This window comes from Zalophus californianus, chromosome 3 (genome assembly GCF_009762305.2).
Source record: "Zalophus californianus isolate mZalCal1 chromosome 3, mZalCal1.pri.v2, whole genome shotgun sequence".
NCBI classification, from domain to species: Eukaryota; Metazoa; Chordata; class Mammalia; order Carnivora; family Otariidae; genus Zalophus; species Zalophus californianus.
This window is the reverse complement of record NC_045597.1, coordinates 174,074,460-174,098,728: the sequence shown is the minus strand read 5'-3', so window position 1 is coordinate 174,098,728 and position 24,269 is coordinate 174,074,460. Positions and strand designations below refer to the sequence as shown.

General features: G+C 43.8%; 2 protein-coding genes across 5 annotated transcripts in view; one reads left to right on the top strand and one right to left on the bottom strand.

The window, feature by feature from the left end:
- Positions 1–5,197: 5,197 nt before the first annotated feature.
- Positions 5,198–23,755, bottom strand: TMEM169 (transmembrane protein 169). 3 transcript variants are annotated; one of them, XM_027589733.2, is made up of 3 exons: positions 23,647–23,755; positions 8,525–8,892; positions 5,198–7,363 (listed from the first exon to the last, which is right to left on the bottom strand). In XM_027589733.2, the coding sequence occupies exons 2-3, from the start codon at positions 8,796–8,798 to the stop codon at positions 6,741–6,743; spliced, it is 897 nt and encodes a 298-aa protein (XP_027445534.1). In that variant the 5' UTR covers positions 8,799–8,892; positions 23,647–23,755; the 3' UTR covers positions 5,198–6,740. The 3 variants fall into 3 exon arrangements, with proteins under 3 accessions (XP_027445534.1, XP_027445533.1, XP_027445535.1); XM_027589732.2 differs by having other exon boundaries at positions 23,643–23,714; XM_027589734.2 differs by having other exon boundaries at positions 8,525–8,913; positions 23,643–23,713.
- A 75-nt stretch (positions 23,756–23,830) lies between these two features.
- The window catches only part of PECR (peroxisomal trans-2-enoyl-CoA reductase), a 29,668-nt gene continuing 29,229 nt past the window's right edge, over positions 23,831–24,269 (top strand). For both annotated transcript variants that reach the window (XM_027591198.1, XM_027591196.1), the window contains exon 1: positions 23,831–24,032. In XM_027591198.1, coding sequence (XP_027446999.1) covers positions 23,909–24,032 — 124 coding nt within the window. In that variant the 5' untranslated portion in view covers positions 23,831–23,908. The remainder of the gene's footprint in view (positions 24,033–24,269) is intronic.

Genomic DNA, 24,269 nt, shown 5'->3' with positions numbered 1-24,269 from the left:
CTGAAAGAACAGTTTTCCAGGCAGTGGATAGTGGGATTGATTCCTTACTTTGCAGAGGAATGAGACATGCACAGGCCAGGAGGCATAAAACAACACCTGCTAAAGATCTCCCAATAGTTTGAAGTGTCGCTAGTTCGGAAGGAAGGAGGTGAGATTTAATTTGGAAGGCCAATCTAGGGAGATGTTCTAGAGGTGGGGGCTATCAATCAAAATGCCTGACATGCTCACTGTTGTAGAAAGTGGTTGGGGTTTTCGAATGTAGGTAGGTGAGATCCAGAGCCCACGTCCAAGAAAGAATTCTTGAGAGGTCTTTGGTGCAAAAACGTGGATTTATTAAAGCATAGGGACAGGACCTGTGGGGGCGCCTGGGTGGCTCAGTCGTTAAGCTTCTGCCTTCGGCTCAGGTCATGATACCAGGGTCCTGGGATCCAGCCCCGCATCGGGCTCCCTGCTCCGCGGGAAGCTTGCTTCTCCCTCTCCCATTCCCTTTGCTTGTGTTCCTGCTCTCGCTGTCTCTCTCTCTCTGTGTCAAATAAATAAATAAAATCTTTTAAAAAAAAAAGCATAGGGACAGGACCTGTGGGCAGAAAGCTGCACTGGGGTTGTGACAGGTGACTGATTATATATACTTTCAATCTGGGAGGGGATTAGGGGGTAGCGTAAGTCTCTAAGGAATTTTGGAAGCAAGGTTTCCAGGACCTTGAGAGGGCTAGCTATTGTTAGGAAAAGGTCATTTATTACTGTTTGGTAAACCCTCAGTCCTGAGACCCTTCAGATGTATATCGGTGCTTGGGGGATGATAGCAAACATGTATCTTGGGGGGGTAGAGATAAAGGAAGTTTCCAGAGGAATTTTTATATGTTAAAGTAGACTCACAGGATCATGGGGGGTTGGGCTAAGATTGCCTTTTGCCTCTAGCAAAGTATTAACATCAAGGGGCCCCTGGGTGGTTTACTCGGTTAAGGGTCTGCCTTCTACTCAGGTCAGGATCCCAGGGTCCAGGGATCGAACCCCTCAGCAGACTCCCTGCTCAATGGGGAGTCTGCTTCTCCCTCTGCCCCTCCCCCTGCTCATGCTCATGTGCTGTCTCTCTCTCTCTCTCTCTGAAATAAATAAAATCTTAAAAAAAAAAAGTATTAACATTGAGGCAGCTGAGTTCCTAGAGGAATATCATTCTGCCTGTTTCAAGGACTTGTTAATGGACTGTAAAATAGTAGGAAATTTAATTTTTCTTTTGCCTTTATTTCCCACATCACCCACCACCCCTTTTCAAAAGAAAATGCCCAGCTTTCTTTGAAGGAGGCAGGCCCAAGCCTAACCTTGCCCATAAACAGCTGTTTTCTATACCAAATGGCTGACAAGCTATGAGGTGATTGGACAAAGGGTCCTGCAATCTGCAAAATAGCTGCAAACCCCTGTCCAAACCGGGAAATCAAATCCAACCAGATACTCTCCCTCTTGAAAATGGACCTGGAAAAAGCAGAAACTAAAGCTGGAAAGATAAGGATGGAGGGGTCTCGAGGGAGCCAATGTTATAAATGCCCTGAAGCCATAGCGTCAGGCATTTTCAGAGTGTGCTCATAGAGCCTAGGAGGTTCTTAGTGATGAGAACATGCAAAAGAAATGTAGATAAAATTAAATTTCCTTACAGTTTGCAGCCCATTGACAAATACTAGAGACAGGCAGTGACATTCCTCAAGGAACTCACAACTGCCTTTATGTTAATGCTTTGCTAGGTAAAAAGCAACCTTAGCTTGATGATAGCCAGACCTCCAAGATCCTGCAAGTCTTCTTTAACATATGAAAAATCCCTTTTAGAAACTTCCTTCGTCTTTACCCTTCCCCCCAACTTAAAAGTATATAGTCAGCTCCTCACAATCCCAGGGCAGCTCTTTCTGCCCACAGGTACTTTCCCCAGGGTTTAATAAAAACAGCATCTTGGGGCGCCTGGGTGGTTCAGTTGGTTAAACATCTGCATTCAGCTCAGGTGTGATCCCAGGGTCCTGGGATCAAGCCCTGTGTTGGGCTCCCTGCTCAGCGGGGAGTCTGCTTCTCCCTCTCCCTCTGTCTGCTGCTCCCCCTGCTTGTGCTCTCTCTGTCAAATAAGTAAGTAAAATATTTAAAAGAAAAAGAAATTTAAAAAAATCTTTTGGGGGGCAGGGGAGGAAGCGAAGGAGGGGCAGAGAGAGAGAAAGAGAATCTTAAGCAGGCTCCATGTCTAGCACAGAGCCCAACCTGGGGCTTGATCTCACCACCCTGAGATCATGACCTGAACTGAAATCAAGAATCAGTCAACCAACTGAGCCACCCAGGCACCCTAAAAACACCTTTTTGTGCCGAAAATACCTGAAGAATTCTTTCTTGACCGTTCACTCCTGGCCCACATCACATCACTTCAAGCTTTCAAGCCCAAGGAGTTCTTTTGAAACTCAAATATTAATTTTTTTAAATTCTCTCTATAAAATGTAAGAGAGAATTAGTAGTAATTCACTATGGTGAAAGAAATTTGTATGTTTCATGTTGATGATAAAAAACCTCTCCAAAAGCCTGATATACAAAGGAAGCCATTTCAGAGGTCCGGAGCCGATGGCCAACAAAGAATTCTTGAGATGTCTTTGATGCAAAAAAAGGTGATTTTATTAAAACATCAGACAGGACCCTTGGGCAGAAAGAGCTGCTGCACCAGGGTTGAAGGGGTAACTAATTATATACTTGGGAGTTGGGGGACATAGGAAAAGGGAGGTTTTCAAAAGAACTTTGAGATGCTAAAGAAGACCTACAAGATATTGGAGGCCTTGCCACTGTCAAATTAAGCTTGTTTTTCCCTCTAGTAAAGCATTAGTAGTAAGACAGTTGGGAGCTTCCTGGAGGAATGTTATACTCTGCCTATCATAAGTCCTTGCCCATGGGCTGCAGGTTATAAGGAAATTTAATTTTATTTACATTTCCTTCTACCTTTGTTTCCCACATCACTATGGATGGGTGGGTGATGTTAGAGCTACAGGAAATTGAGTCTATGGGTCTCTGGAAGTTAGGCTATGGATAAGAATACTTTTTTCTTGTAAATTACTAAGACATTTGTGAACTAAGGGAGACTTATGTCCTGCTGGACTGTGATCTCTATCAGTTAGCCATTTGTTTTTCCTTCCCTTAGCTTTAGGGCAGCCAGGAGTGCCCGGGTAATGCCACACACAACCCACCTGGAAGTGGGGGGGAGGGGAGGTTGTGGGGTGTCACCTTGTGCTTTGTCCTCAGCCTGCCTTCTGTTCCCTCGTCAATTGTAAATAACCTTTGTTCAGACCCAAAGCCTGATTTATGGGCCACCACACATGCATTGTACATCTGCTTTGTGAATGACAAAAATTATCTCGTCCTTGAGTTATTGATCAACACTCCTATCCCTTTACAGTAAAACTAGTGATACCTGCCCGTATGCTAATCTATAATCTCAGTGAAAAAAGTACATAACCCTGTAAAAACTGTTCATTTTCCAGAGCACTTTCTTCCCTGTGAAGAGCGTGTTTCCCTGGCACCTGTTCTAACTTGGGCTCAAATAGAACTCTTTCTTACTTTTAGAGATTCTGAAAGGTTTGTTCATTTTGTGTCAACCATATCAGTGTTTTTATCTTGTATGTAGTTTCTATTTCTTTTTTTTTTTTTTCTTCCTCTCTCTCCTTTATCTCTCTTCTCTCTCCCTCCCACCCACACCTCCTCCGGTACAGGTTTGTTTCCTGGGAGAAATAAAAGAGATTCTAGTACCTCTGCTTGTTTGCATCTCAGGGGGGAAGGAGGGAGGGCCAATTATGTTAGCCACTAGGCTTTTGCAACACTGCAAAATATAAGTCCTGGGTGGCCATCAAGGGCACAATGAAACTTTCAGGTCATCTAAACTTTAAAATTTAGAATTTTGTTTTATTGAAAATCCTGGAGAATAAAGGTTTTATTCCCTCTTGGACTTTGAAGTGATATGAAGGTGTTGCTCAATGTCAATAGCCAAGATGGCTCAGGAATAGCAGTATCATCATAGTGGATCAGATATGGTTTACCCAGCTCAGTGTATTATGGCTGCAAAGCCATCAGAAAGCGCAGTCCTCCTTGATGCTCACCATAAAGATTAGGTAACTATGAGCTAACAGAATGTTCATAGATGGTATTAATTCTCTAGGTATTGCTGACAGCAAAGATGAGATTGCTTTAGATCTCTTTGGTTAAATCTTCCTGCCTCTAGTCTAGGCTTTTACATAACTTACTAGAGCCCTTGTGAAATGATTTCAGTTTCTTCCACTAGGTTGTGAGCCTAACTAGGCTGAGGGCCATGTCCACTTCATCTCAGTATCCCTTGGGCCCCACCCTCACCCCATCCTCCTCCATTCCACCACAGCCACCATACCCTAGTCCTAATCATGATTATTTTTGGCCTTTGCCATTGGTTTCCCTAATCCCAGAAAAATGTGACAAATGCAGTTGCAACTTCCTCATGTAGGCTTAGGTAAATATGTGATCTGTGGAAAACAGTCCACCTAAATGGAATCCCCATAAATTAGTGGTACGTGGAAAGAGTCCAGACATAAGGATCCATATTAAGATCATTATACATATATAGGACAGCCATCATGCTCATCCTTTTTCTGGAAATGGTAGCATTCAAAGCAATTTTGGAGAAATTCAAAGACCATGTGAACAAAATTAATTTGATTTTATTTTTATTGTCTTTATCTTCATTTCAATTGTTTACATTTCTGCAAAAGCACCAGAGAGCACCAAATTTACTTTCAAAAATGCTGGGCAGAGTTTTGTTTTGTGTGAAACTAATACTAGTTTTTGTTGTTGTTGTTTTTAAAGGGGGTTCTTCTGAAAGTGGCGTTCACCATACTTTAAGCAAATGTCCTTGGCCTTCTGTGGGAGAGCACTACTGACCCATCTGGTTTGATTCACAGCAGTTCTTAACAGATTCTTCCTGAGACATGAACAAGAAATGGGCACCAGCTGTTCTTGCAAGGACCCAAACCTCCAAAATCTGCTTGATCTCTTGGGATTCAGTTTCTTGACATGAGAAAGACACCCTCAGGAATAAATTTATAAAGAAAAAAAAAGGTCAGGGCACCTGGGTGGCTCAGTTGGTTAAGCGACTGCCTTCGGCTCGGGTCATGATCCTGGAGTCCCGGGATCGGGTCCCGCATCGGGCTCCCTGCTCGGCAGGGAGTCTGCTTCTCCCTCTGACCCTCTCCCCTCTCATGCTCTCTCTCTATCTCATTCTCTCTCTCAAATAAATAAATAAAATCTTTTAAAAAAAAAAAAGGTCAGATTCTATTAACCTGGATTCATCTGGTATACGCCCCCTAGTGGCCAGGCAGACACAATTTCACAGCACAGACAAGATACTGTTCCTTAAACTCCAGTAAGGTCCGAGTGGGTGAGGCTGTGAGGTCTTGCCAAACAACAGAAAGCTAACCCTGTGTTCTATGTGCTTAGAGCTACTGATCCCTGGTGGGGGTTGTTTGCAATCCCTCCCTACACAGTCTTTAATACGTAGATTAGATTAAATATCACTACCCAATCCTGCCTTCACTACCAGGAAAAAAGTTATGCTACTAATTGTATTCAGCTCTTCACTCTTCGTTTCTAAAAACCCTGAAACCACATGACATTACAGACTAATTGCAAAGTACATGAGCTGCTAATATCTATAGCATATACATAGTATATGTAACTAGTATCTATGTATAAATTCTCTGTGTAACATTTGGTCCTAAATAAATAAATAAATAAAATTATATTAGCAGTTTGGGACCTGAATATATTTAAATAATTACCGTGAAGCTGAGATTCTTTTATGCCTACCAAAATAGCCATGTTTCTCTTTTTGCTTAAATTAGCAGAACCCAAATATTTAACCTAGACTATTGCTACCTAACCAAAAGACTACATTTCCCAGCCTCTTTTCCTTGTGAGGTCATGTGACAAAGGCCTAGCCAATGAAATACAGGAAGTGTTGAATGAGACTTCTGGGAAGTCTCCTTAAACAGGGAAGAGGTGCACTTCCTCTATTCTGCAAGAACCGTGGATGTGATGGCTGGAGATGTAGTCAGCACTGAGGATAAGGACAAAGAAGGCTATATCCTACTAATGGTAGGGGAATAAAGCCTGGGGTTTGGATGACTCCATCAGGTCCCCTGATGGTCTGCCTCTGGACTTCTTCTGTACAAGAAAGAAAGAAACTTCTATCTTGTTTAAATCACTGATATTTAGGACTTGAATTATATGCCACTAAACCAAAATCTAAGTGATACACACAAATCTTTACATTCTGCTGCACTGTGGTAGCCCTGTCTCTTAAATGTTTCTCTCCATCCTACTTAGTATCTTTTTGGTGAACTTGGTCTCCCTTGAGCCTCCTTTTTCTCCAGGTCACATTTAGTCACATCCTCCCCTGGGTTCCAGGCACCAGTAACATCTTCAAGCTCCAGAACTTACACACAACTGAGCTCCCTGTCCCAGATAAATGGTCATTTTAGGACAGGTAATGAGAAGAATTCATCAGTGGATAGACTGCTTTGGCACAAATTGCTTTTCCGTTCCCTGCCCTCCTGGAACTGCCAAGATGGTAGAACAGAACAGTGTGGGCTAGAGTTTTCCAGAACTGAGAGGGGTAGGGGTTTAATTTAAAGAAACAATCTTCTGGAATTGGAAGACGATATATAGGCTCCTGGGACCAGAGAAGGACATAAGTTGTTGGACATTTAGACAGTGGAAGTTTCTGCTTCCTGGGTGGGGTCCTTGTTGGAGAGATTGCCTGAGATATTGTCAGATTCAAGCAACTCTACAATGCTATAGGGAGAACAGTCCTCCAGACCTAGCTTGCTGCAGAGCCAGCCACAGAAGCCTTTCTCCATGTCCCGGGCAGCTTGCCACCATGCTCCCCAGGACCATGAGAGCTGGACCACGGCAGCATAGAGACCCAGGGAAGAGGCCATGGCCATGATGAGCACTGGATAGAAGAGAATGAGGCAGGGGCAACATGAGATCTTGTGCCAGAAGGTCCTCTCCTCATTGTACACAAGGAAGATGTTGTACCAGGTGATAGTGCCATAGTAGAAAGAGACAACAAAAGAGAGGATAAAGACCACAGGCAGACAGACCAGCGTCCAGAGGACCACATGGGGCCCACGGTCTGCTCCCATTTGGCAAGCCTTTCTGTCTTCAGGGGTTATCTCCCTTGATGACCCTTTAGGCTTGGTCAACTCTTGCAGCTCCTTCTCCGTCAGTGTGACATGGATGTCCACCATCTGGCCCTTTTTCTTCCCTCGTGTGATGGTCCCAGTTAATGTGACATAGCGGCTGTCCAAAGGCATGTTCCATATCCCTGCAGGGCATCAAGGAGGTGACGTTAAGGTCAGAAGAGTGGACATTTCATCACAGTGTCATCACCTGAGCTAGAGGCTGAATACCACAGTTCCTGTTTTTATAGCACCCAGCACAGTCCCGGAGTCCATGACTCGGGGATGGAGTGGATGGATCTCCCTCAGGAAGCTGATTCCTGACATTACTACTCCCCCAGGGACCTCTTACTCCACACATGTGGACTCTGAAAAAATTGCAAAGCAGGTTAACTTGCTTTTCAAGTTCTCTCTCCACTTTCCTGGACCTCAAACTCGACACGATCTCTGTAATACGGAGGGGTGTGAGGAACTTTGCCATAGACTCCACTTTATAATGATCTTATTTCTAGTTTATAAGTGCATGAGTATCCATTAGTATGTGTGAAGATTGTGCTGCGTGTGTATCCTACTGATGTGCAGTGCACTCCCCTTCCCTGCTCATCCCTGTCTCTCTGCTTTCCATCTGTTGCTGCACGGTGATGCTTAATCCGGACACTCGACGGCTTTGTTAGCAGCAACAGACATTCTTATACATGCATCCTTATGCCCATGGGCATAAGTTTCATGGGGTAAATACTGAGAATTTCTAGAACATAAGATATGCAGTTTGAATTTAATAAATATTGATAAATGTCCCTACAAAGCGGGTAAAACAGATCCCATTTCCACTTGAGGTATATTGACAGTACATCTATTTTCTCACATTGATGTTATCATAGTTTACTCAATTTTTGGCCAACCTACATGTAAAGGAATATTGTAACTCACTGCTATTGTAATTTGCATGTTCCTGATTATTATAAAAGTCAACTATTAGCTTCTCTATCTTATGTGTATTAAATAATTAGCAGTCTTAAAAATAACTAGATAATAAGCATAGTCTGCTTGTATTACTAATTTCTGTGTATAAATCGGTCTCTTCTATTACACTAGTTCAGAAAGGACAGAGATCTCTTCCACATCGCTGCGAAGAGAACACAGTCAACGCTTCATAAATACTGCCCATTTGTTGAATGAAGACTGTAACACTGCAAAAAGAAATGTTATCAACAAGACGAAGTAGGTCAGTGAGCAAATCCCTGTCTGTCTTCTGGAGAATCCTCATTCCTTCCTGTGGCCTTAAGTAAGTGGCCCCAGAAACTTACCATCATCTGCAGGATAGTCTAAGAAATCATCCCCCTCCTCTTCTTTAGGCTGGTCTCCACCTTCATATTCCCCGGGCTCCTCATCCAGTTTCTCATTTTCTGACCGGTATATGATGATAGATTCGGGGCGGGACTCTTTCCTCTTCTTTTTCCTGCGACCCATTGTGGATTCCCCATCCAGGGCCAAGGCAGCAGCCACAGCCTTCCTCAGAGAGCCCTGGTGGTGGGGGCTTGGGAGCTGGCCCTCGCCTTCTACTGGCACGAGCTCTTCCATCCTGCTTCCTCACTCTAGTTACTCCTTGTGAAGAGTCTGACCTGCTTCGGCAAACTCACCATCCACACATCACAGAGCTTCTTCCTGGATGGGGCTAGGCAAAGATGTTCCATCACTTGAGTTCCACAGGAAAGATAGGAAAGCAAAGCCATCAATGGAAAGGAAATAGGAGGACACCTGGGTGGCTCAGATGGTTAAGCGTCTGCCTTCAGCTCAGGTCATGCTCCCAGGGTCCTGGAATCGAGCCCCACATCGGGCTCCTTGCTCAGCGGGGAGCCCACTTCCCCCCCTCCTTCCGGCTCGTGCTCTCTCTCACTATCTCTGTCTCTCTCAAATAAATCAATAAAATATTAAAAAAAAAAAAAGAAAGAAAGAAAGAAAGGAAATAGGATGAGATGGAAAGGGGTCTGGGAAATGATTCCCAACTTGGCCAAAGGCTTCTCCTCCCTTTACTTCTCATAACACTGTATTTTGGGAGTGCTGTGGAAATACTCTGACAAGATTGGATTGTTGTGAATAAAATTTTATTTGTGTTGCAATATTTTTGTCATTTATGCCAACTTACAATATTATGCAAAACCCATCAGTTTAGCTGGGAGATATTGAGTATGAGGAAGTTGCGTGAGGAAGACTTATAGATAGATGGGACTTGAGAACTATTCTCACTCCCACGAAACATGACAGCTTGGATGGTTAGGGCCAGTATTCCAGGCAACTGGCTGTCAAGTCCTGCATTACAACCATACTCAAAAGGATGAATGAAACTTTCATTAAGCTCCCCAAAGATGGCACAATGGCACCAATCATGTCTACCATGGTATTCTATGAATAACATGTCTCCTGGCTTCTTGTTAGCCCAAGATCCCAGAAAATTCCGGGGATCTGTTCTATCACATGTGGGGAGACCAGTGGAGAGGATGCACACTTTTCCACTCTTAAGATTCTCTCTCCTCTTTCTGTTCTCCAGGTGGAGAGAGGTGGGGAGAGAGGAGAGTCTACGTAACATCTTTTAAAGACATGATTGGCCTGTGTTTTGGGTGCATTGAGCCATTAAGAGGAGAGAAATGCTTTCAGTGCTGCTACTGAGGAGGGGAAAATTAGCAAATACCCAGCTAGTCATATTTAGGCAGCTAGTTGCTCGGATGCTTTCTATTTTTATTTTTAAAAAGATTTTATTTGTAAGTAATCTCCACACCCAAATGGGACTCAAACTCACAACCCTGAGATCAAGAGTCTCATGCTCCACCAGCAGAGCCTGCCAGGTACCCTGCTCATATGCTTTTTTAAACAACAACAACAACAAACAAAAACAAAAACTCAAAAGTATGTTATTATGGACAGTTTCAAACATACTAAATGGAGAACATTTTTATTATGGAAAGAGGCAAACCTGTACAAAAGACAGAGAACAATTTTAAGGACCCCTCATTGTCCCTATCACCCAGTTTCAACAATAATCAAAATATTCATAGCCAATTTATTTAAAGGCAAATCTCAGACACCATTTCATCTATTTCAGTATGTACCTCTTCCCTATAAGGAGTCTTAAAAAAAAAAAAAGACATAACCAGAGTATCATCATCACACCTCATTGTTTTTAAAACAATTCTTTAATATCATCAAATATCCGGTCAGTTCAAATTTCCTTGTTTGTTTAACAGTTTAAAGTCTATTTTCTGGAATTAGGATCTCAATAAGATCTATGCGATGCACACAGACCCTACCTATGCCTGTTTGTGTACGATAGTTTTGTCCAATAGAATTTCTGCGTTGCACCTCACATGATGCTAGTACAACTGAGGAAATGCTTTTTTGAAAAAAATTGAATTCTAGCCAATTTAAAAATAGCCACATGTGCCTACTGACTACTCTATTGGACAGGTCTATATGCTCTCCCTCCAAATATTTTCCTTCCAGTTTCTTTGTTAAACAAAGTTGGTTATTTACCTTGCAGATTCACACAGCCTAGATTTTGCTGACTGCATTCCCATAGGGTGTTCCTCGGAACCATGTATTTCCTGTAAATTGGTAGCTAAATAGGCTTGATTGGATTCATGTTGGAATGTTTTGGGTTGGTTGTTTTGGCCAGACCATGTTATAGAGGGCGTTTTGTACTTGCATCTGAAGACACCTAATGCCAACTGGGCCATTTTTTGTGTGAAATTAGTAGCCATTGATAATCATTGGCTAGATCCATTAATTCATCAGGAGTTGCAAAATGGTGATATTCCAATTCTCTCATTTCTTCTTCATTTATTAGCCAGAATACTCTCATGCACTTTTAACAAACCCAGTTTTAAACTTGGTAGAGGAGGCAAGTGGCCCTGTTATTATCCATTATTATTGGAAATAATACTGGGAAAATATCTTTCTGTAATGACTGCAGTGACAGCTTCTATTAATATGAAAAATTTCTGAACTATTTACCTAATACATTCCCCATTCACAAATAACCGTATTTACAATTGCGCATTGCTAGATTCTACTCACAGCCCTGCCACCCCAGGATCCTGGAGACTGGCCACTCTCCAGTGACTCCAGGTTGCCAGCTTTCTGTTACTTTTATTCTCAATTTCCAATTCCTCATTGTCTTTCAGTGGTCTCTGAGTATTTCCTTTCTTTCAATCCCACATGCATACTCTTTGATTTCTCCGTATCCCCAATAGTGAGGCTTCTCCTCTCATTTGTCTTAAATGGTCCTAATGTCCAGTGGGCTGGCCCAAGCAAGGGGGCAAAAATAAAACAAAAAAATCTAACAAGGCTCTAAATGCCACTCGATTTGAAGCAAATCTCATGTCTTAAAATTATGCATCTTTGATATTATCATGTGACAGGGCCAACTCTATATTATATTTCTTCAAATGCCAAAACACATTCTTTTTTCCTCATCTCAGTGTTTCTAAAATTTGGATGCAACTTAATACCAACAGAATGACTTTTCACCCCAAAGGCTGAGCTACCTTTTCAGCAAGTAGCTCTGCTCCACTACCCTTTGCCCAAGTTCTTCGTCATCTATAGTTGTTAATTTTCTTATATGCCTCTCCACTGGATTGCAGGTACTTAGTCTCAATCACCTTTGTGTCCTGGGCACACAGACTGGAATAAAGAAGGTGTTGACTGACAGAAGTGAATATGTCCACAGGTAGAACTGGAAGGCTATAGGAAGTCCTCACAGCCTGACTTTGCCTGGGGCAGGGGAGGCTGTTTGAAAAGAAGGAGCATCATTATCTTCACAATCTTATGTAAGAGCCTTTAGGTGATGTGTCTAAGAACAGAAAGATCCAGAGCACAAAGGCTTTCCAAGATAAATTGATTCAGGACTCAAGGAACTCAACCATTAGAAAGATTTGAGGAATCTGAAGAGAAGCCAGAATATGGAACTCAACCATTAGAATACTGAGTTTGCCTTAGGGAGTGTTTAATTTTGCCTTAAGGGTGTCTATAAGCTCAAACAGTACTCTCCCTACCAAAGTAGCCCCAGGGCAGAAGAGTAGCCATCCAGCCAGAAAGGACTAGAAAGATAGGCTGTGTGTGGCTCTCCCTAAGGTTTGAGTTTTGTTGTTAAAAATGTATGTGAATTTTGAATTATACTTTCTAAGAGTCTGTATTTAATATAAAATGTTTTCCCTGGTGCAAATCCTCTAGTAAAAATGATACTTGGTAAGTCATATCAAGGTAATTCTATGATGCAGGTGATCTCTGAACGCACCACTTTATATCTACTCTAACGGTACAAACACCAGAGCTTGAGAGTGTGAAAATAAACCAAAGAGGTTTCATTTAAAATAGAGTCAGGAAGCCCGGGCAGGGGAGCTCTCAGGCATCTACCACTCCTTGCAGCCTGCACAACTGGCAGAAAGAGAAAGGTAAGAATTATCTTGACAGTTATCTTTTTTTTTAAGTTTTATTTATTTAAGTAATCTCTACACCCATCAGGGCCGGAACTCACAACCCCAGCATCAAGAGTCTCATGCTCTACCAGCTGAGCCAGCCAGGTACCCCTCTTGAAAATTATCTTAAGGCCATTTTTCACATAGGAATTTCATCGCCTGCTTTTATGAAAAGGAAGGATGAGTCTTCCCTGCCCCAGCAACAATCACTAACCACTGCTTGCAGCCAATGTGAACCAGCCACAGCCTCGAACTCTTTGTTTTACAATGAACTTTTGTTCAAAAGAACCCTCCCCAGTTTCTTCCCAAAGCTTAATAAAAGCTGATCTTCCCTCTGTCTCTTTGGACTCATCTATGGTTCATCATGCATGCATGGAGTAATAATCACTGTTAATGGGCTTTTGCAAACAGAATAATGTGTGGTGTTCTAACTCTTCAGTTTTGGGTGGCTACAACAGACCGGTGTTAGATAATAGTAAGAGTTTCTGGAGCCCTAGAACAGAACACAGAAAACAGGAGTCAAGAGAAGCATTGGCGTCTCTTGAGGATGTAAAGAGAAACATGACTATCTTGTCAGCTGATGGGGTGGTGGGAGGAACAATTCTATCTGTAAGCAAGGATGGAGATGACCCTTGGAAACCCCATTAAAATCCTTTAGAGGAAGCATTAAGTATAAAGAGTTGGTGAGCTCCTGGTAATTCACCTTAGGGGTCTATTCCCTGCTTCCGGGCACAGCTATTTTTAGACAGGTATACAGCCAGTGTCTACTTACGAAATAGGTAACTGTCCCTGATTCACCTCAAAACATGATTTGAGGGGCTCCTGGGTGGCTCAGAGCCCCACGTTGGGTGTAGAGCTTACTTACAAAACAAAAACCAAACAACAACAACAACAACAAAACCCCCATGATTTGAGAGTACAAAATGGCCCGACAAACTTAAAGTTGGTTTGTTTGGTAGCTCTGGTAAAAGATAGCCATCAGAACCAGTTTTGAACTTGTTCAATTGATCAACAACAATTTCCCTCAATGGAGATGTTTTGGAAACCAGCCCATTAGAGTCCATCTCTCATTTCTAAAAGTCAATCAGGTCAGTAAATTTGCCTGTCAGAAGCCAGGGGCTTCCACTGATGAGTGGGCATTCAAAAGCATATTCACACAGACAGTTGTTGATCAAACAGGTTTAAAACTGCTTCTGGTGACTACTTGTTAGGGCTTTAGAACAGTCTTTTCCTAAATTTGTGGGAACTTTTTTATTCTATTTGCCATGAGGCTGAAATGAGATCAGCTGTGTCTCAGAACAATCTATTGTCCTGTAGCAAATTACCCCAAGTTTAGAGGTCTAAAAAAATAACCAAGTATTATCCTACACAGTTCTGTGTCAGTAATCTAGGAGTGTCTTAGCTGGGTGGGCAGTAGTCTTCTTAGTCTTCTTCCCACCTACAGAATTTGGGGGTCCAAAGGCCTTTTTTCTTTTGGACAGTCTCTGAACTCTTTAGGTATTCTGTCAATATCATTTTCTTAAAAACTTTGTGGCTCCCCTGTGAATAGTTTTTCTGGGTCAGAAAATGTGAGAGTGCCTTAGTTGGATGTTCTGTCTCAAGGTCCCTGAAGATGGCAGGGCAGCACTCATCCGAAGGCTTGGATGGGATCAGAGGATCTGCTTCCAAGATGGCACATTTGCATGGTGCTGACTCAGTTCCTCCCTCTGCAGGCCTCTCTGTGGGCTGTTTGAGTATCCTCACAACAGTGTCTGGTTTCCCTCAGAGTGAGCAATCTGGGAGCAGATATTTTTCTTGACCACTTCAACTGTACTTCTTTTTTTAAGTTTATTTATTTAGTTTTTGAGTAATCTCTACACCCAATGTGGGGCTCAAACTCACAACCCCAAGATCAAGAGTCATGTGCTCTTCTGACTGAGCCAGCCAGGTGCTCCTCAACTGTACTCCTGATCCTCTGTCTTCTTCAGCCTTTATCTCCTCCCTTTCTAATAGCTCCAACTTCTCCCCCTTTGCTGATTCCTTTCTGCCTGCCAATAAACCTAGAAGACCGCAGGTGGAAAACTAGCTTTACTTGCCACTTATTCTATCCGATGTCCTGTTTCTCTGTTTCATAACTAAGCTTCTCCATCAAATAGTCTACATCCAGTCATTATCAGTTCATCCTCTCAATGTCTTGTTCCCTTTACCATCTTTTTCTCCCTTCTCCCGAACCCCTTTCTAACACACTCACCACACAGACGCACACCCCACATGCACACGGGTAAGTCACGTGAAAAGATAAGGAATAGGCCAGGAAATGAGCATTTATCAAGTCTTATGTGCCAGGCTGTAAGCTAAATTTTTTATACGTTACCTCATTTGCACATCTCAACAAGCCCACTATTAAATAAAGAAGTGAGAGAACCTGAATTTAAGCCTAAAGTGCATAACTTCAAAAGCCCAGAATTTTCCCTCCAAGATTAGTGGTGGCTGCAGTAGCCAGCTGATGGGTTTTTGTTTTGTGTGGGTTTTTTTGGGTGTGGGGCTTGGTTTTGTTGTTGTTGTTTGTTTGTTTGTTTTCGGTTTTTGCTGTTTCAACCTCATTCCTCTTTCCTTTGGTGATAGAGTCACTCTTTTCTGTGTGGAATAATACAACCTTGAAAGTTACCAGTGTGACCACAGTGACGATTTTACCATGCTTATTCTCCTTATCCATACCACAGCCCTAATTCTGCTTATTTCCAGGTCTTTCTTGAACCTTCCCTTACCTCCTTTGACTTTCTACCTTCATTCTCTTGCTACCTCAAATCCTCCTTTTGCCTCCTTTATTCCTTCGTCTGTCTCCTCCACCCATAATAGCCAGTGCTTTGGAGACTCAATTCTCAGCTGATTGCCCTCTATTCTCAGTAATACATTCTCTTCCTCCTGTTGAAATATGCAGCCTTCCTGCCTACCTCTGCAGGACACCTCTATGCCAAGAATGCCCAAATATAGATGTCAAGAATTAATGTATCATCCAGATGGATTTCCAGCAGCCTAGTAGATATTCTCCACCTAAATATCTCATCATTTCTGGCTATGCATGTTCGAACCAAACTCATCATCTTTATTTCTAGCTGACTTAACCTCTTAGTGTTAGCAAGAGGACAGGGAAAGGGGGAAGGGAAAGGAGAAAGGGATGGAGAAGGAAACCCTATAACATTTATGTTGTGCCTATTCTCATAAAAGATAACATTTGTTGACAACATCATTTGTTAGTCTCTGTGTTAATTGCTTATACATGGTTTTCCCATTTCATTACATTCTAATACTTTTTTGGACAATACTAGGTGCCAGATACTGTACAACTGTCCTAGGCACAGCAATTTTAAGAAACAGAAGGTATTGGGGCACCTGGGTGTGGCTCAGTCATTAAACATCTGCCTTCGGCTCAGATCATTATCCCGGGGTCTTGGGATTGAGCCCCACATCGGGCTCCCTGCTCGGCGGGAAGCCTTCTTCTCCCTCTCCCACTCCCCCTGCTTGTGTTCCCTCTCTCGTTGTCTCTCTCTGTCAAATAAATAAATAAAATCATAAAAAGAAACAAATAGTATCTTACAAATGAGGACATTTGGACCTAAAATTAGTAACAACTAAAACTTATTGGATGGTTACTATGTGTCAGGTGCTGTTCTAAGGGCTTTACAGTAATCATATTGTTTAATTTTTTTTTTTTTAAGATTTTTTATTTATTTATTCATGAGAGACAGAGGGAGAGAGAGAGAAAGAGAAGCAGAGGGAGAAGCAGGCTCCCAAGGAGCAGGGAGCCCGATGTGGGACTCGATCCCAGGACCCTGAGATCATGACCTGAGCCAAAGGCAGACACTTAACCATCTGAGCCACCCAGGCGCCCTTTTTTTTTTTTCCATCAAACCAATGAAGTAGGTACAATTATTATTACCATCTAGAGGAGCAATTTGCTCAAGGTTATGTAGTAGTGGGGCTGGGACTTACACCCAGGTTTGCTCATTTCAAAGCCCATGTTCTATTCATGGTGCCATGCTGTCTGTCAGCATTTACCCAAGATTCTATACTTAAACCCTTAGAGTTGTCTTCAATGAACCCATTTCCCATGTTAGGGATAGATTCCTATGTTTCTAATAGTAATCAATTTCTAAGTCCTGCCACTCATTCCCATGAAATCTCTTCATTAAATGTCTTCACTTGAATTTCTACTACCCCCATTTGCCTCTAATACTACTTCCTCCAAGCTGGTTTCTCACCTTCCATTTCAGAATTCTTCCTCAAATGTGTTAAATGGTGATTAACAAAATAAAACATCATCTTTATGTTGTCCAGTAATCATCACTATCTTGTCATGACTGACTAAACTCTATCTAAAAGGGTCTGTCTGGAGTTGAGGCTCTCCCCATTCATGCCGCTGCTAGGGTTCAGGAGCAAGTTTTCCTCTTCCCTAGAACATGACTAGTCAACACATATGAAGATGGTGATGGAACCAACATAAGTATATGTGTTGACGAGTTATGTTGGTTCCATCACCTTCTTCACTCTTCTCCACCTGTTTCAAGCCTGGCCCAAGACAGACTCACTCATTCGTGTCCCCTTCTGTGACTACTCCAGCCCACCCATCTGTCCCCACCCCAGTCCTAATGCTGCAGAAGAGTGGGGAGAATGGAATGAGTGTTCAAGTATAAAATGTGTACGATGGATTGATACCTCATAAATATTACTTTCCAATCCCTTTCTTTTGCCTTCTACTCTGTATTTCAGTAGCATTTGTCATCTGTACTATGCTCTCTCAGTGCTTAATTATGCAGCATTTCATATCATCTGGTATTGAGTATGAATGGCTTCATTATTTTTCATTCATCTTCCCAGGGAGATTATACAATTTTAGAAATCAGGACCTGTCTTCTTCTTCTTCACCTCCAATGGAAAGACCCCATGGCTAGACATGTAGCAGACACTCAATATGTCCTTGTTGACCTGATAGGACGGAGGGGAAGGGAAAGTGCCTAAACAGAAATAGGATATAAATGGGGGCACCTAGGTGGCTCAGTCGGTTGAGCATCTGACTCTTGATTCCAGCTCAGGTTGTGATCTCAGAGTCGTGAGATCCAGTTGCTGTTGGGCCCCTGGCTCAGCGTGGAGTCTGCTTGTTCCTCTCCCTCTGCCCCTCCCCCGGCTCGTGCACATTCTCTCTCTCAAATAAATAAAATCTTAAAAAAAAAAAGAAATAGGATATAACTGTTAAGAAAGGAAGGCTTAATTATCTTCCCCATCTTCACACACTTTATTATGCTGTCAATATCTGATCTGAGAAGCAGGTTCTGAACATTTCTCCTTCCTTTTAGATTCCATAAAAGAGAGAGTAAAACAAATTTCCCCAGTTTCCAAGGTTTTAATCAGTAGAGTTAAGAGAAGAGAGAGGACTGTGCTCTTTTCTCTGGAAGTTAGGTCTCACCCACCCTCCACTTCTGCTACCCTCTGAAAATTATTAACAAACATGATACAGCAGGACACTAACTTCAACTAATCACTAACTCCAAATTCTTGGTCATCCTAGGGGGAAAAATAGGTTTTAAAGAACATGCTTAGACTCTTATGCATAAAATAACTGGTTTTAAGCCACTCTTGAAGGAAATTCTCCAGATACTTCTTAAATTCATCCACTTTTTCCCACCTCTATTGCTATCATTCTTATCTAAGAGGATTTCCTTCCTTCCTTCCTTTCCTCCTTTCTTTCTTTCTTTTTCTTTTTCTTTCTTTCTTTCTCTTTCTTCCCCTTTTTTTCTTTCTCTCTCTCTCTTTTTTAAAGATTTTATTTGTTTATTTGAGAGAGAGAGAGAGAGAGAGAGAGAGCTCATGCCTGGTGTGCAGAGCCCGACGTAGGACTCAATGCAGGGCTGGATCCCAGGGCCCTGAGATCATGACCTGAGCCGAAATCAAGAGTGGATGCTTAGCCAACTGAGCCACCCAGATACCCCAAAGTCATCCTTTCTTATGTGTGGTTCTAAAAAAATGCTCCTTGTCTTCTGGCTTCTCCTCCTGCTGTCTTCCAATCAATTCTCCACTCAGCAGTAAGAAAGATCTTTTGAAAACATAAATAAACTCATGCCGTTTTCTGCTTAAAATCTCTAGTGACTCCTCATTGGTATAAAACAAAATCCAAACTTTTTCATATGGCCCAAAGACCTACCTGACGTGGCCCCTCTCCACCCTGCCATGCTATGCAATATACCACCTCCTTCATATATACCTCCTATGCTACAACCACACTGGCTGCCTACACATTCCTCAGGAGCACTAAACGTTTTCCCACTTGAGGCCTTAAATACCGTCTGCCTTGCCTGGTCTCCACAATCTCGCTCTGTCACATGGCCATCTCCTTGGTATTTCCCAAGGCTCTGTTCATTTGTCAGCTCCTCCAAAGCTTTCCTGACACCAAACCTAAAATAGGCTCCCTGCCCTGCCTTTCATGATTATCACAACAGCCTGTTTCCTGTACAAGACTTATCAACATCTGTAGTTAAGTTCTATTTTTTTTCTTTAAGATTTTATTTATTTATTTGAGAGAGTGCACAAGCAAGAGAGCACAGGCAGGGGGAGGAGCAGAGGGAGAGGGAGAAGCAGACTCCCTGCCGAGCAGGGAGCCCGACATGGGGACTCGATCCTGGGACCCCAGGACCATGACCCTAGCTGAAGGCAGATGCTTAACCAACGGAGCCACCCAGGTGTCCCAAGTTCTATTTCTTATTTTGCTTGTTTATTTTCTATCTCCTCTACTCGACTCTCAGGTCTAGGAAATGCTACCATATAAGTAAGCCAACACACAGATGTCCAATAAACAAATTTTTAAGTAACTGGATTAATGATTTGGGTTGGGGCGGGAGTTTGAACTGGTAGCAATTAAAGATTAGCCTGATTTTGTCAAAGACTGAGACTGAAGGGAAGTTTAATAAAGAGACATTACGGGGTGCCTGGCTGGCTCAGTGGATGGAGCGTGTGACTCTTAATCTCAGGGCTGTAAGTTCGAGCCCAACATTGGGTATAGAGAGATTACTTAAAACAATTTTTTTAATCTCAAAAAAAAGAGAGAGGCATTAAAAAGTTCCTCTATGCTTAATAAACCCGATTATGGTATAATTCTATCTATTTTCTCCTCCAATAATGGAGGGTTCTGCTGGTCACATGACTTCCTTCCTAAAGATAACATTTCCCAGCATCCTTTGCATCAGGTGTGATCATATGGTGCCCTGTGCCATTGATTTCAGAACAATCAGGGGTTTGGTTTTTTTGTTTTGTTTTTGTTTTTTTTTTAATTCCCCACTCCCCCCAGAGTTTTTTTTTTTTTTTAAGATTTTATTTATTTATTCATGAGAGACACAGAGAGAGAGAGGCAGAGGCAGAGGGAGAAGCAGGCTTCCCAAGGAGCAGAGAGCCCGATGCGGGACTCAATCCCAGGACCCCGGGAGCACGACCTGAGCCGAAGGTAGACGCCCAACCATCTGAGCCACCCAGGTGCCCCAGAGTTGTTTTTTGTACCTTTACCCATATGGTCACATCTCCCTCTTCCAAGGAACCTGAACTGGGGCTGGAAGGGTAGAGTATGATCATTTTCAAGTTAACTTACTACTATTACTATTACTACAGTGAACTGTGCCTTGCTCCTGCCTTACAGCTCTTTCAATTCTCTCATTTGTGTATCTGTCACCCAAAGGGCCACATATCACCTATCTGAGGTGGCCATACTCTTCCAATAGCATTGTGGTTTACCACCATGAGATGTCCTACGCCAGCAAGGAAATAAAATGCTTACCATTTTAACCACCGAAAATCACCATTAGCCCCTCTCAGGAAGACAGTCTCACCAATGTAAAGGTGGAAGGGAATTTGGCCCGGGCTGATGTCAGTGATTGGAGCAATGATGGAACAGCAACTTAAAACTCCCAACCTCTAGCCAGTTGCTGTGAATTCGTTATGAGTTAGACTGCATCCTGTTCCTTCATGGTCCTGTGAGCAGCATCTCCTTTGTCACTGCTCAACCTACCTGTCCTGAAAGGCTCTCACATTGAGCCTGGTTCATCATCTAGAAGCATCTGGCTTGTCTACAAAGGAAACAGTTCCTGGTAGCGAGGGTAGTGGGTTACAAGGAACTTGAGCATCTCCATATTGTTAAGAGCTGTAAAATTGGATCTTCACTCTCTGATCTTTTGTTTGTTTATAGGGAATAAGGGTGGCCCTATTCCCACTCCTGTCATACCTACATGCTAGAATAAAAACTCTACAAAGGCAAGGACAGGGGCGCCTCGGTGACTCAGTCAGTTCAGCGTCTGCCTTCAGCTCAGGTCATGATCGCAGGGGCCTGGGACGGAGCCCCGTGTTGGGCTCCCTGCTCCGCAGTCTGCTTCTCCCTTTCTCTCTCTGCCTCTCCCCCTGCTCATGCTCGCACGTGTGCTCTCTCTTGAATAAATAAATAAAATCTTAAAAAAAAAAAAAGGCAAGGATAGCTAACTGTACTGTCCACTGTATTGTATCCTCCATGCCTTGAACAGCACCTGGCATGTGGTATGGAATTGTTTGTGTGAGCTGGTTCAGTTCCGAACTGCTCTTACTTCAAGGTGGGGGTGTGGGGGGTGGCTAGATGCCTCATTGACATTCTTCTAGCACCAAGACTCAGTGAGGCTGAATGTTGAGAATCTCACAGGCCCCTGTCAGTATGAGCCAGCAGCTGTTTTGAGGCAGGAAGAAAATGAAGTTACCAGGCAGATGGGGTGGGGGAGGGGTGGGAAGCTGGGTGAGCAGCAAGAACATCCCAGAAGATGAAGGGAGTCTGTGCTAATAGGGTATGACAGAGTGGGAGTGTGGAAGGATCCTGGCCCAGGAGATGCCTTTTTCCCTGGGACAAAGGGGGCAGTGATGCAGAGTGCAGGGTAGCATTTGATTCGGCCAAAGGAACATCAACGTAGCATGGCGTGGATACCTCATGAAGTGATGACTCAACCAGGAACCAGAATTAAAATCTAGAAACAAGGAGTCTCTGTTGCCGTACCTCTAGGCTTTTGGGGTTAGCAGACTTTCAAACCCTGACTGAGGCGAGAGAGACGGGGCAAACAGCACATGCCTTTTCATTTTAAGGGATCTCTCAAAGAGACCCCAACATCTCTCTGAATCACAGAATCTCTGGACTATGAGAAAGAGCCTTGCTGACTGTTCAGACTGTAACTTCATTGCAGCCAAGGAATGGCTCTTTGTCATACTCAGCAGCCAAAACCTGCTTAAAGCCAGCCCAGTCATCTTTTCACTGGAGGACTGCAGAATCCCTCAGTCCTCAGCTGCCATACAAAGGCTACAGTAGAACCAGGCCCACACTGACCCACCCTGGCAGAGCTCTGTGAATCCACAGGTCTAGACCAGATCACAACCACATTAAATTATATCTTTGATAAAAGTATCTTTAAAAGAAAGAGTGTTCTTTGCTCTCAAGAAAGCACGGAATTTTCTGGAATAAGAAAGCCCTTAGAACTGAGTCACTATTTCTCATCCTGTTAAAAAAAAATACTTTATCACTGGACTCAAAGCTCTTACCTAGCAAATGGGAAGCAGAAGGTGGAAGAGATGTCTTCCTTTCTTTAATGAGTATAGATTGGAACCTGTCATCAACAAAAATAGATGGGCAAGTTTTCTTTCTTTCTTTCTTTCTTTCTTTCCTTTCTTTTTTTTTTTAAGAGAGAGAAAAAAGCACAGGAGGGTAGGGGGCGGTTAGGGGGAGAGGGAGAGGGAGAGAAAGAACCGCAAGCAAGCTCCGTGCCCACAACCCTGAGATCATGACCTGAGCCGAAACAGACTCAGATGCTTAACCGATTGAGCCACCCAGGTGCCCCAGGGCAAGTATTTCTTAAAGGAGATCAGAGAAGGGTAAGGTGATGGAAGATCAGAGAGGAAGTGATGTCTGATTCCACTTTTAACAAGACCCATTTCTAATTCACTTTGTGAGTAACTAGCTGGTGGGTGGGCCCAACAAAAGAATGAAGGCATTTGTTTGCTTTTACATCATTTTAATACCTTGTAGGGGAAAATACAGTACTCTTGACAGCAGACAGAAATAGCATCCTCCCTGGATTGTTAAGACCACAGCACCACCCACATTCCCTAGATCTGCCAAATTCTTAGGCCAAGTCTCCCTAGGCCAGTCCAGGTGTAAGCTCTTTCTGGTGGGTTGACAGTATGAAGCTAGATGAACAATATGGAGGAGAATCTGAATAATAACTCACCGCTACTGGGCATCAAACTGCGGATGAGAAATTCCCCCCCATCCTCAGAATGCTTGCTTCCCTACATAAGGAATGAACTAGAAGATAGGATCTCACACACCTACATTAGCGTTCTTGCATGAAACACACACCCTCGGATTCATCAGTTTATGCAGCCCGGTTGAAATGGATTAGATCTCAAATCTGGTAAAGATAGTCTCCTCCCTTCATTCCTGGGCGGGGAAAGGGAGATGAGGTGGAGGTGGGCTCGAGTTTATTTTTAAAATCATTTATTATCTTGGTTCTGTGGATAACTGCAACTGCATCCTCCCCTCCTCCACCCTACCCCCCCCCCCCCCCAAACACACACCTCTCAGCGCCCAGCGTCCCTTCCAGGGGCGGAAAGGATCTGGAGGCCAGGTTTATTCCCCCTCAGCTAAGCCTGCCCCTTTCCTTCCCAGCCAGAGGCGCACCACAACTGCAGCCAGAGCATCTCCCGACGTCCGAGGCGGCGGGCGGGCGCAGTACGGCTCCCGTGCGCAGCCTCTCTTTCCCCAGATGCCCTGGAGAATTCATCTTAATTAACCATGAGAGCTATAGCACTGAGGATTTTTAGAAATCGAGCACGCTCCCGCTTTTTGTCTGCTTCCCTTCCTCCGGTCCCCACAATGGCCTCGAAATTTAAAAACAAAAACAAAACCCCAACGAACAAGGGATCTCACCTACACATGCCGGGGACAAAGTCTGGCAGAGGATCCAGACCGAGCCTAGCAGCCGTCACCGGGGAGCAGCCGTCCGCCGGGAGGATGGGAACCTGCCGCGGCGGGAGGGCGGGGCGACCGGGCGAGGCGGGGCGACGGGACGGGACGGGACGGGACGGGGCGGGGCCCCCGGCGGTCACGTGGGCAGGGCCCTTGGTCCCGCGCACCAGGAGGGCCGCAGAGATTGAGTGACCTCTGCGCTTCCCGGACTCAGGCCCTCGGCCGACATGGGCTCTTGCGGCGAGTGGAAGAGCTTCCTGGCGCCTGGATTGCTGCGGCACAAACTGGCCATCGTCACTGGCGGGGCCACGGGTATCGGAAAGGCCATCGCGACAGAGCTCCTGCAGCTGGGTACGTGAGCAGCCCCCCTGGGTCAGGCTACCTAGATCCTAGGTCCGCAGAGACACACACCGGTGTGACCTGGGGTCGGGAGCCGGGAGGTATTAGGCAGGGCTGGGAGACGTGGACTTGCCAAGCCAAGATTCTGTACATGTGGGCGACATTGAAACCGCGGGGGAAAAGGAAGAGTTCTTTCTGAGAAATGCTGGAGACACGTTGAAAGATGAAACCACTGTTTGTAAACTAAAG

Bases quoted from the DNA above. Each gene is read 5' to 3' on its own strand.
- TMEM169 (XM_027589733.2), bottom strand. From the start codon at position 8,798: ATGGAAGAGCTCGTGCCAGTAGAAGGCGAGGGCCAGCTCCCAAGCCCC. The intron at 7,364-8,524 runs GTAAGTTTCTGG...GATGCCCTGCAG, and splicing joins AGACTATCCTGCAGATGATG to GGATATGGAACATGCCTTTG.